At 47.8% G+C, this 12,004-nt stretch overlaps 4 protein-coding genes across 4 annotated transcripts; 1 reads left to right on the forward strand and 3 right to left on the reverse strand.

The window, feature by feature from the left end:
- Window positions 1-423: 423 nt before the first annotated feature.
- RhiXN_04828 (C2H2 zinc finger) lies at window positions 424-2,374 on the reverse strand (the record flags this gene model as incomplete). Its single annotated transcript, XM_043324644.1, has 7 exons — window positions 424-912; window positions 969-1,160; window positions 1,213-1,394; window positions 1,447-1,608; window positions 1,663-1,815; window positions 1,860-1,950; window positions 2,000-2,374. The coding sequence occupies 7 exons, from the start codon at window positions 2,372-2,374 to the stop codon at window positions 424-426; spliced, it is 1,644 nt and encodes a 547-aa protein (XP_043177063.1).
- Window positions 2,375-3,966: 1,592 nt separating this feature from the next.
- On the reverse strand, window positions 3,967-4,898 carry RhiXN_04829 (extracellular matrix protein 14; the record flags this gene model as incomplete). Its single annotated transcript, XM_043324645.1, has 5 exons — window positions 3,967-4,213; window positions 4,268-4,421; window positions 4,475-4,632; window positions 4,686-4,732; window positions 4,800-4,898. The coding sequence occupies 5 exons, from the start codon at window positions 4,896-4,898 to the stop codon at window positions 3,967-3,969; spliced, it is 705 nt and encodes a 234-aa protein (XP_043177064.1).
- A 1,313-nt stretch (window positions 4,899-6,211) lies between these two features.
- Window positions 6,212-8,138, reverse strand: RhiXN_04830 (extracellular matrix protein 14; the record flags this gene model as incomplete). Its single annotated transcript, XM_043324646.1, has 9 exons — window positions 6,212-6,313; window positions 6,369-6,453; window positions 6,505-6,649; window positions 6,701-6,847; window positions 6,903-7,074; window positions 7,128-7,220; window positions 7,273-7,741; window positions 7,801-7,895; window positions 7,959-8,138. 9 exons carry the CDS (start codon window positions 8,136-8,138, stop codon window positions 6,212-6,214), a joined length of 1,488 nt encoding a protein of 495 aa, XP_043177065.1.
- Window positions 8,139-9,583: 1,445 nt separating this feature from the next.
- Window positions 9,584-11,556, forward strand: RhiXN_04831 (peptide transporter PTR2; the record flags this gene model as incomplete). Its single annotated transcript, XM_043324647.1, has 4 exons — window positions 9,584-9,690; window positions 9,743-9,979; window positions 10,031-10,819; window positions 10,884-11,556. The coding sequence occupies 4 exons, from the start codon at window positions 9,584-9,586 to the stop codon at window positions 11,554-11,556; spliced, it is 1,806 nt and encodes a 601-aa protein (XP_043177066.1).
- Window positions 11,557-12,004: the final 448 nt, after the last annotated feature.

The following is a 12,004-nucleotide window of genomic DNA, read 5'->3' on the forward strand; positions in this document are numbered from 1 at the left end:
ATTTGCAACTTGGAATTTAATGCATATATGGCCACTCCAGACAAATTTCACGGCTCAAGGGAGATCGACCACGCGGGGTTGTAGGGTTTCACCCCCCGACCAATCTTCCTTTTACGTTTTGGCAGCTTGGCAGGATTGATGCCATAACTCAGCCTATGCACGATAAAGTTTTTGACGTTGTTACCTGACTACAAGATTCTCGATTAGATTGAGCGTGTTGGTTTCGCTCCATCAGAATCAGCCCATATGGCCGCATCAAGGGCTTCAGCGAATTAAATGAGTGGGTTGCAATGGCGTGGAACAACTAATTAGTTCGACTTCGCGATCCTTAGAGTAATATACATGAAGAATAAAAAAAGCAATCAGATAGAGGGTAATTAATATCATAGCGAACAAAATACAAGGTCAACTCGATTAGCTTTTTCATTGCTTGTACTTCAAAACCCAAGCGTTGACTTCGTCAGCGCCGGCCTCCAACCCATGGGCACTCCGAAGATGTCGACGCAAGTCATACGCTCTACTAAACTTGAATGCACACTTGACCAGGTTGTCAATCGTCGAAGAAGCAGGCTCGTTAACGAGCTTGGTCGTCCCGAAAGCACTCGGCCAAGGGCAACTGATGAGTCGAGGTCGAGGGGGCGCGTTAGACTTTGATGATTGTGGCGATTCATCGTAGTCTTGTCCAGTGAGTAAACCAATAAGTGTGCCCGCCTTGGCAGTATTCTTCTGATTCGTTGGCTTTGAGTTTGGCTTTGGTAAGGCCGATTCATTGTTCTGGGGACGATGATGGCGCTCCAAATGGCGTTGCATGACATGTTTGTACCCAAAAGTCTTGTCGCACCCAGCATCCGGGCATTCAAATTTACGTAGACCCTCATGGCTGACACGCATGTGATCCTGCTGAGCTTTTTTCTACAAGATCATAGGCTGATTAGGCAGAGTTGTATCGTGTCTGTTGAAAAACCAACCGATTTAAATGTCTTGGCGCAGCTGTCTATTGGACAGAGCCAATCTCTGCCGACCTCACCTCCGCGCCGTCTTTTGGGAGGCGGTTCGGACGATTCGTTTGTGGAGTCTACTCCCTGATGGGGACGCTTGAGAAGAGATGTATCGGAAGATCCAGTGGCGTAGCTAGCTTCCAATTCGCGATCCCGATGCGTCTATTATATATCAGAATGTAGCTCATATTTGAAGAACAAGCCCCCGACGTACTTTGAGATGACCTCGAAGTCCTTTAGACGAGGCGAAAGTTCTTCCTTCACAGGCTGCATAGGGACATTTGGGTGGATGTGCAGAGCGCATATGCTCTTGCAGTAGCGACCAAGTGGGAAATTGAACAGGGGTGCTTGCACTATCGTTTGAACAGTCTGGGTGGGCACATGCATAACGAGTGGCTTGAAAGACGTTAAGTAACTTGGGTTAACAAAAAAGTCGCCCCCTGCTCACCATCGTGCACCTTTGTGTGGGATTTAAGCTTCTGATTGGTAGCAAAGCTCTTGGTACAGCCAGTGTGCTCACATCGATACGGCTTGGTCCCAGGAGAAGACTGTCGGCTATGTGACGTCGTAATGCGTTGTGCTTGCCAAAAGCCAAGGTACATAGCGTGCACTGAGTATATCGTCAAGCCAATTTGTTCCAAGGTAGTATAGTTAATTTACATACCTTGTACGGTTTTTCTCCCTGGTGGATAGCTGATTCGTGAGCTCGGAGGTGTTGTGCGGTCCAAAATCTTTGACCGCATATTTGCGTCCGAGCTGTTTTCGCAGAGCCCTCTGGTACCACATGTTGGGTCGATATCAACTCTTGTTCCGATGACTGTAAATCGACTATGGGTACCTCTTGGGAACAGACAAACGGACGTGCACTGGATGGCAGGTGGCTACGAATGTGAGCTCGTAAATGAGAGTCTCTAAGATATGAATTTCCGCATTCAGAGCATACAAATGGTCTCTGGTGCGCCTGTCAGTATCATACAGATGTCTGTCTCCAATAGTCTCACCTCGCCTGTGTGAGATCTTTCGTGTTCCTGAAGCCGAGATGGCTTCCTGTATGACTTGTAACATCCAGCATGGGTGCAAGCATAAGGCTTTTTAGTGTGTACAGTCGACGTACTCTGCGGTACTAGTGGTTTCATGGGACGAGCGCCCGTCAGAGAAGTCATCGAAGGAGTTTCCTTCTCAGTTATGGCCGTACGTTCATCACCCGAGACCTCATATTCAAGATCAGAGTCAGAGTCAGAAGTTGAGTCGGTGAGTGCGCTATCTTCACTATCAGAGGGGTACTGAGTTGCTCGTGTTTTCCCAGCCAAATTTTGTTTCGTAGGCTGTTTTGAATGGCACCTGCTCAATTCACAAGAGTCCAGCACATTAGCCATTAGTACCTTGAGTCTCACAAGATATCAGCCAGGTATAACCACAGTATAAGTAATTCGCCAGTCAAAAGATGTGTCACAACCTATGATCAGAGAACGAGCTGGAATCAAAAATCTTTTGCCAATTACTTCGGCTTAGCGCTGAGTTTGTGTAATAAACAGCAGCTTGCAATTTAGGCATGGTGTTGTTTGTCAATGATATAGGCGGCAGTCATGTGGGACTCGCGTTGTCTGAGAACCAAGCGTGCTTCACAACCGTTTCCTTGGTTTAATTCGGCAAGAAAAAGCAGAACAGTCATTATTGGGGCGCTCGGATTCCCATGAGAAGGCAAGCGCGAGGTCGGTACCATGTGTGTCGGGTGTGTCGGCACATCCATCCCTTTTCCACCTCGAGCTCTCGTAACTCTCCCTCTGCCTACATACTCCCGTTTCCAGAGGCTGGCCCTTTTTCATATATTTCTTTCGAATTTATCGCTCGCGCTGCCTAATGAGAGCACCATTGACTCTGGCCTCGCGATCGCCCGTATGGCTACTGATGCCGGCTTGGGTGATTCTCGTGGTTTGTTGAATTGTTGGCAAGTATCTGCCGCAGCCATAGGTACGACATCACTGCCACACCAGCTCCACCTTGTTGAAAGAGAGCACCGACCATTGCTTTTTGTAGGTTCAATAAATCGCATTCCCGTGCTGGGTTTTCCGGATATAGTTGTGACTACTTTCTCCCTTCCTAATAAACCCAAGACCGGGTCTTCGAGCGGCAAGACAACAGGACCGATTTCAATAATCGACAGTCCATGTACAAATATGTGTTCTGGTGCTGCCGGGACAGGACCTAACCAGTTTGATTGTACGACGATAGCCAACTCCTTGTACACGGTATCCAACCAAACAATCAACCTCTCTCCCTTCTTGGGCACAGAATGGTCGTTTCGCAGTTGCAAAATCATCGTAACCAATCAGAGTCCCACAGATTCTGTAATGTAAGGCGAACTTTATCGCTTGACCGACCGGTTATGATGACTGACATGACCACACGTTTCTGAAGGACAAACCAAGGTTCCGTGGCTACTGTATCAGAGAGACTCGCGGCAGACTGCAATGCCGGTAATAATGCAGCCGGTGGTTTATGCCTATACCAGGGGGTTAGTGCGGCGGTTCTCGTTCAGCACACATGATATTACTGCCAGGCGATGGCTCGCGTATCGCAACATGTCTTTCATTTGGTCGATCCAATCCCTTTCTATTAGCCTGGGGCCTTCATTCCACATCCAAATTTATTTGTTTAAGTTACAATATTGGTGCTTTATCCGGGGACTGAAATACCGGAAACGCATCATCTTTGACAACATGCAAGGAATGGCGGCACATTGGGTCGATATACTCTTCCGGATCCATGCGGCCAAGTTATACTTTCATTAGATGCCTCTGAGTATCCCATTCTCGTCAATTTTTCCCATAGGCTCCATTTCTTGAACGATTCGCTGGTTATCAGGTTTTTATACAGCAAGTTTCTAAGGGTAAAGAGCGCGTGCTCTCGAATGACTGTTATAGATTATCAGCATCCGAAATACCATTTAAGAATCGACTGACATGGGTTACTTTCGTCGATCGCACATAGTCCAAGAACGAGTTGCACGCCCCCGCTTCTCGTACGCGGGCTGTATGCTGGGGTCATCATGTACAAGGATACCCAACAGCCTTACTAGATCCCGTTTTTGGAGCTCAAAACGAGAGGCGGGAAGTGATGCCTTGTCGGTTGGAGGCGCATTGGCTTCAGTCACGATTGGCTTGGCTTTCCAAATTGAATACGAGGAAGTAATTGATCCAACCGGCGCAGCACGTCTATCATTCTTATTAAAAACATGATCGGCGCGATTCTGATGGATTTCTACATACCTATAATTAGCTCCACAAAGCACTAGATGTGCTCGAAGCGTTCCCAGTATAGGTCGTCCAGCGTTCTCCTTGTCGATGGCGTTTTCCCATACCGTTTGTTCGCCATAAGTATGTTGGATAGCATTTGAGATACGAGCACCGTGGCGATCGAGACCTGAGGGAGATTCTCGTTTAGAGCAAGCTCGGCCTCAGAGCTGGTATCTACACTAGTCCATGATTTTGTGGTTCGGAGCAGTGTTAGCAATGTATTAGGAAGGAAAGCTGAGAGGGAGGGACTTGATTCACAAGCCCTGGGTTGAACGTCGATATATCCATCGAGGAGCTTGAGTAGTGTAATCTGGTGGGGTGATATAGTTTCATCCGACCTGAATGCATCCTATTAGCCACATCTACGATTCTGTCAGCCATATGCGCGTACGAATGTAAGCTTTGGTACAGTGGCTCTAAGCCTCCATCTTCAAAGAGCTTAACGAATATACTAAAGCTGGAAAGAGGAGGATTAATTAGGATTAAAATACATGAGATCCCTTACATTATCGGAACAACTCGCCTCTTCTTCGTCTTCATGTATCTGGTCGGCTTTTTCAAGCAGACTGACGCAGATAGCGCGACCTCCGACCCCTGTCGACATAGCCAAGCTTTTATTTATGAGTAAATTGGAGCTAGAAGCTGGCTGAGTTGGTATCAATACACACCTCTGGCTTGGACTAGTTGACAAGGAATTTAAAATAAACACCAAGGTGGCTACTACAGTTTGGTGATCTGGGTATTGCAGGAGTCGTCTGTGCAAAATTTGAGTACTTTATCGACTTCCGATCAATTCAATGTACGTCACAATGTTATCCTTTTCTGCAAATGTTGTGTATGTAGTCCAGACGACTTTTGATGTCTCTTCATTCCCAGTTACAAGATTCGATAGACATCGGGCCATTGACCTCACCATACTACGGTCTATCAAAAATCTTGTAAATAATATACACTCAGATAGTGGGGTGGTTATATTTACCTAAGACCTCTTCGGTGTAGTACCACGACGTGAGGAAATGTAAAATCCAACGTATATGCGGTTCACATTCCCTAACAATGTCATTTTATACAGAGTTGAGCACAGATAAAAGCATCTAGCATACCTCAAAATCCAATTTTGGTTGCTCGGGCACTCTATCATCAGATTCCCCGTAAAACGTGCTAAGCTAACAATATACTTCCATACAGGCTCAACGACAATGTAGGAGTCGGTTGCTCGGATATTCGCCTCAACAAACCGCCACATCCAAATGATCGATTTTCGAACAAGCTCGTTTTTGCCTAGAATTAACCTGCCGACTGTCTGTAAATCAACAGCAATCTATCCGGGATATAACACCCCTTTACTTATTGTCCGCCGCGAGTCTTGCCAGTTGACTAAGTAAGGCTGCTTGCGCCTCGTTTTGACTGTCATTTCTAGGGTCGTGCTCTGAGAGCTTTAGGTTAAGATCTTCCATCCGATTGACGAGGTCGAGAGTGTCCCCAGATAGCTCAGACACCATGGCTGCCTGCACTACTAGAAATATATCGGTCAACCTGGCGAGTAAAAAAATAACCCGAGCTATAGATATCGTATCCAATTCTATTCGAGTTCGCTCTTACTCAGTAAGCTTAAGAGTACTTTTGTGTGTCTAGAGAATATTGTTGGTGGTGGATGTACAAGTTTGAGGGAAAGATATCACGTGATCCGGATTAATTACGCAACTAAATTCTGGTCTCACCAAGTCCAACTGCTTGAGATATCGAGTCAAAATGATTAGTGGTCTCCTTTGATATAATGCCCCATTATATAAGAGACGCCCCTTTATAATACAAGCTAAAAGCTGGGCCAACATGTTTCCAAGGCAGGGAACAAACACAACATCAAGCATTTAGACACCCTATAGAGAAATTCCAGACTGAGAACGTAGTCATTGATTACATGCCATCGTCTTCGATAAATTTGACGAGGCTCTTGACCGCTGAAGCTGTCTCCTCTCCAACAGGTTGGATATACCGAGGTGGTAACAGGAATCCATACTTAAAGAGGAAATAAGCGCATGATAGCATGAGGTAAAATAGTAAAATAACATACTGTTCCAGTATCACGAAGCATCAAGCTGTACGAGTATTTTATCCCTGCATCTCCGTATGTCCAATCGATGATATTCCCCGGTGCCCTGTGCACAACTCATTATTACACTCGGTGCATAAATGGGTGGGGTACTCACGGGTACAAAAGCTCACACGATGCTCCCGACGTGTACGGAATACCATGAGTCTCCCGTAGCGCTTTGGTCGCTCCAAGAGCGGCTTCGATCAGATTCTCCGCATGTGGTGCAACATGTTCACACGAATACGAGTAAGGGTACATCACTACGCGTAAGTTAGCATACAGGGGCCGATTAAGTTAGGTTACTAACGTACGCTGTTGTCCATAACTGCGTAGATCCAAGAACCCTCGGATCTTGGGAGTACGGCGGATGTAGTTTGCAATGGCAGTTACCTCAGGCGCTTGGAATGGATATGCGCCAGGGTACCAGTGTGAACATGGGTCCTCGGGGCTTCCAGAGACTTGAAACGGGCAGTTAGCGGCCAGTAATGGAAGGCTGGTCGATATACCACTTACAGCGGTCTGACGCGTTCCACTGGTATCCCCAGTTCCTGTTCATATCAATACCCCGACACTCATGGTATGCAGCGTCGGGTTGAAGCTGCATTCTATTCTTGTACCACAATCGGTCAGTGGACCAGGTGTACGCATAGCCGTCGGGATTGGGAACGGGAATAATGGTGAAATCCTATGAGAGAATCATCAGCCTATATAAGATTAGGATAGGCAGACAACGTTTACAAATTTATTCAATAAATGTTGGAGCGATCCGGGCTCGCCCTCAGGCGTAACCAAAGCGTGGGCAATGTAAAGAGCAGCTGCTGAAGCTATCCACTACACAAAAGTTCAATCCGGTATTGAGTAAGATATCTAGACTAGAACTCACCTCCCGGGCGTGCTGCGCGCCTTGGATAACCATCCTGTCCTTGATAGGTCGGCTTAGCGTTATCGCATCAAACCTAGGGTTCGAGTACAGATCTCGCATGGTAGTCGCACGACCACGCAAAATGAGCTCCCCGACTTCCATCAGTCTGCTGATTAAGTTTCCTGCATAATGATGAGCCATCTCTACAAGCGGATGTGTGTCCCAAATAGTAGATTTATTGCTCTTCCTCTCGTCCTTGCTCTTGTGTTTCTTTCCTTTCTTGCCTCCGGCGCGGCTTCGTTTCCCAATCCGGATGGCGAACACATCCCTTTCCTCCGACGATGCTCCTAACCAGACGACTTCGACTAGTTTAGGATACTGAGATGCCAGAGCGACGACGAATTGATTTATCTCCTCATATGTGTGATAGGCTCGGTGAAACTCATTATCTTGTAGTGAAGATAAATCTATTTTCGGATGTTTAGATGAGCTAGCCGTTGTGGGGTGATAATCATAGTGTAAGGGAACGAATGGGGAAGTGTTGTGTACCGCCGGTTAGCCAAGGAGAGTGGCAAGTCGGCCGTAGTATCCATGTGAACATCCACGTGGCTTGGCGTGAGGTGCCATACGTCGATGTTGGCTTTCTGCAGTTCAGAAATGAGTAAATGCCTACTACCACCTGACGAAGGGCTCTCGAAATTGCTTACATTCATCAGGTTAATCATGTGAACTAGATCCCCATGACTGGAGATGCCATAACGCCGCAGTTCGAAACTCGTGTAGTTTGCGGGCAAGCCGGAGTTTTGAATTGAGGATAGTAAAGGTTGTTGCGTTGGGTGACCCAGCACTACTCCGAGAAATAGGGGTGCAGAGAGAGGGCTGGCCATAGCCGAAGGTCCAGCATGATCACTCCTCAATTGCAAACGCTCGCTAAGTCCGGAGTTGGGATTCAAACAGAGCGCATTCAAATGCCAATGGAGGGCAATCGGAGTCTTCCAAGCTCGGGATGTTAACGAAACCGATATGTTTGCCAAGGATAATCCACTACAACCAGGTCTACGTCACAAAACCAGAAACCAGAAGGTGATGGCGAGTGTTAGCCGACACAATGAGCACGTGACACAATTGAAACAGCCCTGATCAGCACAGATTAAATTTAACTTGCTCAAGTCCAGCCACCACCACACCGGTTCGGCAATGTCTTCTGGCCGGGGTCAACCCACATTACTACTTTGGTATTATGTGTTCTACTTCACATTCGGGTGCGGCCACAGTTCGTTATAATGGAGTCCTGCTCCGACACAATCCGACTCTAGTACCAGTCGATGTCCTCCGCAGCGCCACGCTTCTTGGAGATCCTGGTCGGTGTTCCTTACAATTATTGTCCAGAATAACTTTCCTTAAGTTTGGCCCGTTGGCCGTCGGCATCACCATACCTTGGCATTCTTGCATCATCAGAGCCGATGTGGGGGAAGGTGGAGAAGACAGCTAAAAGGCACAGACGGACATATAGCCGGTGTTTTAGCGACGAATTTTGATTTATTTTTGGTCCTTCTGCTCTTCTAATGGTGGCCCTAGCACCCCCAATGACGCCGAGGAATGTTGTTTTCGTTTATCAACACCTCCTAATCCCAGGGGCAAGCTTTCAATCAGTGCCCAGACGCACGTCCTCGAGATCCAAATTTGGTTCCGGCCGAGTCTCTGGGCTGAACCAGATGCTCCCGATTTGTACACTAGCATATGCAGGTAGTAAACATACGGAGTAGTGCCAAGAGAAGAAGTGATGGCCACAGATGCGAGCACATGCAATCACTGGGCTTCGATTTCGTGCTCGCCAGACCCCAATACATTTCAAATTAATTTGGTCATCTCCCGGTCGGCTGAAAGTATGTTTGGCGACGGTTCCTACTGCGCCCCAAACCAAAAATTTATCGATTGTATGGTGCATAGAGTCGATCCGGTCGTGGTCCAGCCCATTTGCCGGCGATACCGGTCGTCAGCAATTGCGATCATGGTGTGATGGAATAGGACATCTTTGCTCCGCTTCTTCGAGTGTCAGCAAGCGAGCACATGGGCTGCAAGCGCAGGACCAATCACATCGCGTACCAAGCTGATACCGCCAGGTTTTATCGTCTCCACTCCCAAAGGCACACGAAGCATGGTGCTACGTCTTCGAATTCTATCTCCAATTCATCTTGGTCCACAAGGTACATGCAGTCCCACTCTTCCGCCCTTTATAAACCTCACAAATCTTGGCTTCCTGTTCTCACCCCTCAGCCCACGGCCGTTGACGCTTCCCCTACGCGCGACGAATCCCCCCCGTGCTATAGCCATGGCGTCCGAACCCCACGTTGATGTTGATGAAGTCGTTGCTCTCTCCAAGGTGCAGACTATTGACGAGAAGCGTGACCTCAAACATGATTATGACCAAGATTCAACGTGAGCATTTTGGAATACTGTCACCATGTCAATCCACTGACCCCACATGTAGGGACGAGGTCGTCGACCCCAGTTTGCTTCCCACGGAGGAGGAAAAACATACTTTGCGCCGAGTTGCGGATACTATTCCTTTCGCCGCATGGACCATTGTGTTCGTCGAGTTTGCCGAGCGGTTCTCATGGTATGGAACGACGGGTCCTATGACCAATTACGTTCAACAACCGCTCCCAGAAGGCTCGAGAGCTGGTAATACGCTAAAACCTGATGACGTTGCTGGTGCACTTGGTCGGTAAGTGTATCAATATGAAACAAATAAATAAACTTACTCACTTATATGCAGTGGTCAACGTACGTCTACCGCACTTGGCAACTTCCGTCAATTCTGGACCTACTTTACGCCTATCATCGGTGCCATTGTTGCTGATACATACTATGGTCGCTTCAAGGCCATCTGTGTATTCTATACCATTTGTTTGGTTGGTCATATTCTCCTCGTCTTTGTCTCGATCCCTCAAGCCATCGAGCATCCCAATGGCGCTCTCGGAGGATTCATCATCTCCCTTGTCATCATGGGCCTTGGGACGGGTGGATTCAAGTCCAACATTTCGCCCCTCGTCGCCGAACAGTACCGTGGCAAACTACACAAGCGCGTTCTCCCCAGCGGCGAGACCGTCCTCGTTGATCCTAGTCTTACTGTGCAGAGGACCTTTTTGTACTTCTACATGATGATCAACTGTGGCTCCCTCGTTTCACTCACCACTACTTTTGCGGAGAAGTATGTCGGTTTCTGGCTCGCCTATGCGCTCCCCACCTTCGTCTTCTTGCTCATTCCTCCTATTCTCGTGTGGGGTAACAAGAGGTACCACAAGACCCCTCCTCGCGGTTCCGTCCTTGTCGAGGCCTTCCGTGTCTTCCGTATTGCCGCCCGTGGCAAGTGGTCTATCAACCCAGTTCGTCTCTTCAAGAACTTCACCAGCCCCGACTTCTGGGAGAGTGCTAAGCCCAGCTACCACCTTAACAAGAGGACTGGTGAAAGTGGCACCGGAGCTGGTACCGTTCCTTCCGCTATTACCTGGGACGATGAGTTTGCCGATGAGGTCATGCGTGCGATGAAGGCGTGCAAGGTCTTGTGAGTTCTATTTTTAGCAAGCGCCTGCTTCAGGTTTCTGATAGTAGCTGTTTTCTTCTTACAGTGCCTTCTTCCCTCTCTACTGGATCTCTTACGACCAAATGACCAACAACTTGACGTCTCAAGCCGCGACCATGAAGCTCAATGGCGTGCCCAACGAAATCGTGAACAACCTCAACCCGCTCTCGCTCGTTATCATGATCCCCATTATGGAGCGCATCGTTTACCCGGCCCTTCGTCGTGCCAAGATCAACTTCACGCCCATCAAACGTATCGCTTTCGGCTTCTTCCTTGCCTCGCTCTCCATGGTCTACACCACTATCATCCAGTACTATATCTACAAGAAAGGCCCATGCGGCAAATTCGCCTCTCAGTGCGACGACCCTGCTCCCCTCAACGTCTGGCTCCAAGCGCCCTCTTACGTTATCATCGGTCTTTCCGAGATCTTTGCTTCCATCACCGGTCTCGAGTACGCATTCACCAAGGCCCCTGAACGCATGAAGTCCGTGGTTACTTCCATCTTCTTGTTCATGTCCGCCCTCGCATCCGCGATCGAGTTCGGTCTTGTTGGTGTAAGCACGGATCCTTACCTCATGTGGATGTATGCCGGTGTTGCCATCACGAGTTTCCTCGCTGGCATTGCTTTCTGGTTTACTTTCCGCTCCCTCGATGCCGAGGAAGATGCCCTTAATACCATTGGTGCTACTGGACGTTCCGGTTTCAAGGATGAGAAGTGAGCGTGTATGAGTGTAGATGTTTATTGGGCTTTGGGTCGATGCTGTGTTTATGTTCTTTGTACGTTGTATAATGAAATTCTTCTACTTTCTTTTCTATCCTCAGTTGTGTGACGACTGTTTTGAATTGTTTAAAGTGATTGGCCTCGTTTGAACAAAAAGTCTACTTCTCAGTTACTCGATGCGAGACATGTCGTTTGTCTAACTTGACATGGAATATAGTAGATTGTCAATAAAGCAGCTATGGAACAGCAACAAAACTTTCCTAGCCTAGCCCCAAAGATGGGCAGTATCCACCAAATAAAATGAATTAATGGGGTTTTATTTGCATGTCCATATTTTAGAATGCGTGTTACAGCTCCGTAGACCGTATTTATCTTGCGCTCGTGTCAATATATGTATGACCCGCGCTCCTCCGAATACTCTCCTGCCACCAGGGCGACTACTGGGT

Source organism: Rhizoctonia solani, chromosome 2 (genome assembly GCF_016906535.1).
Source record: "Rhizoctonia solani chromosome 2, complete sequence".
Lineage (NCBI taxonomy): Eukaryota > Fungi > Basidiomycota > Agaricomycetes > Cantharellales > Ceratobasidiaceae > Rhizoctonia > Rhizoctonia solani.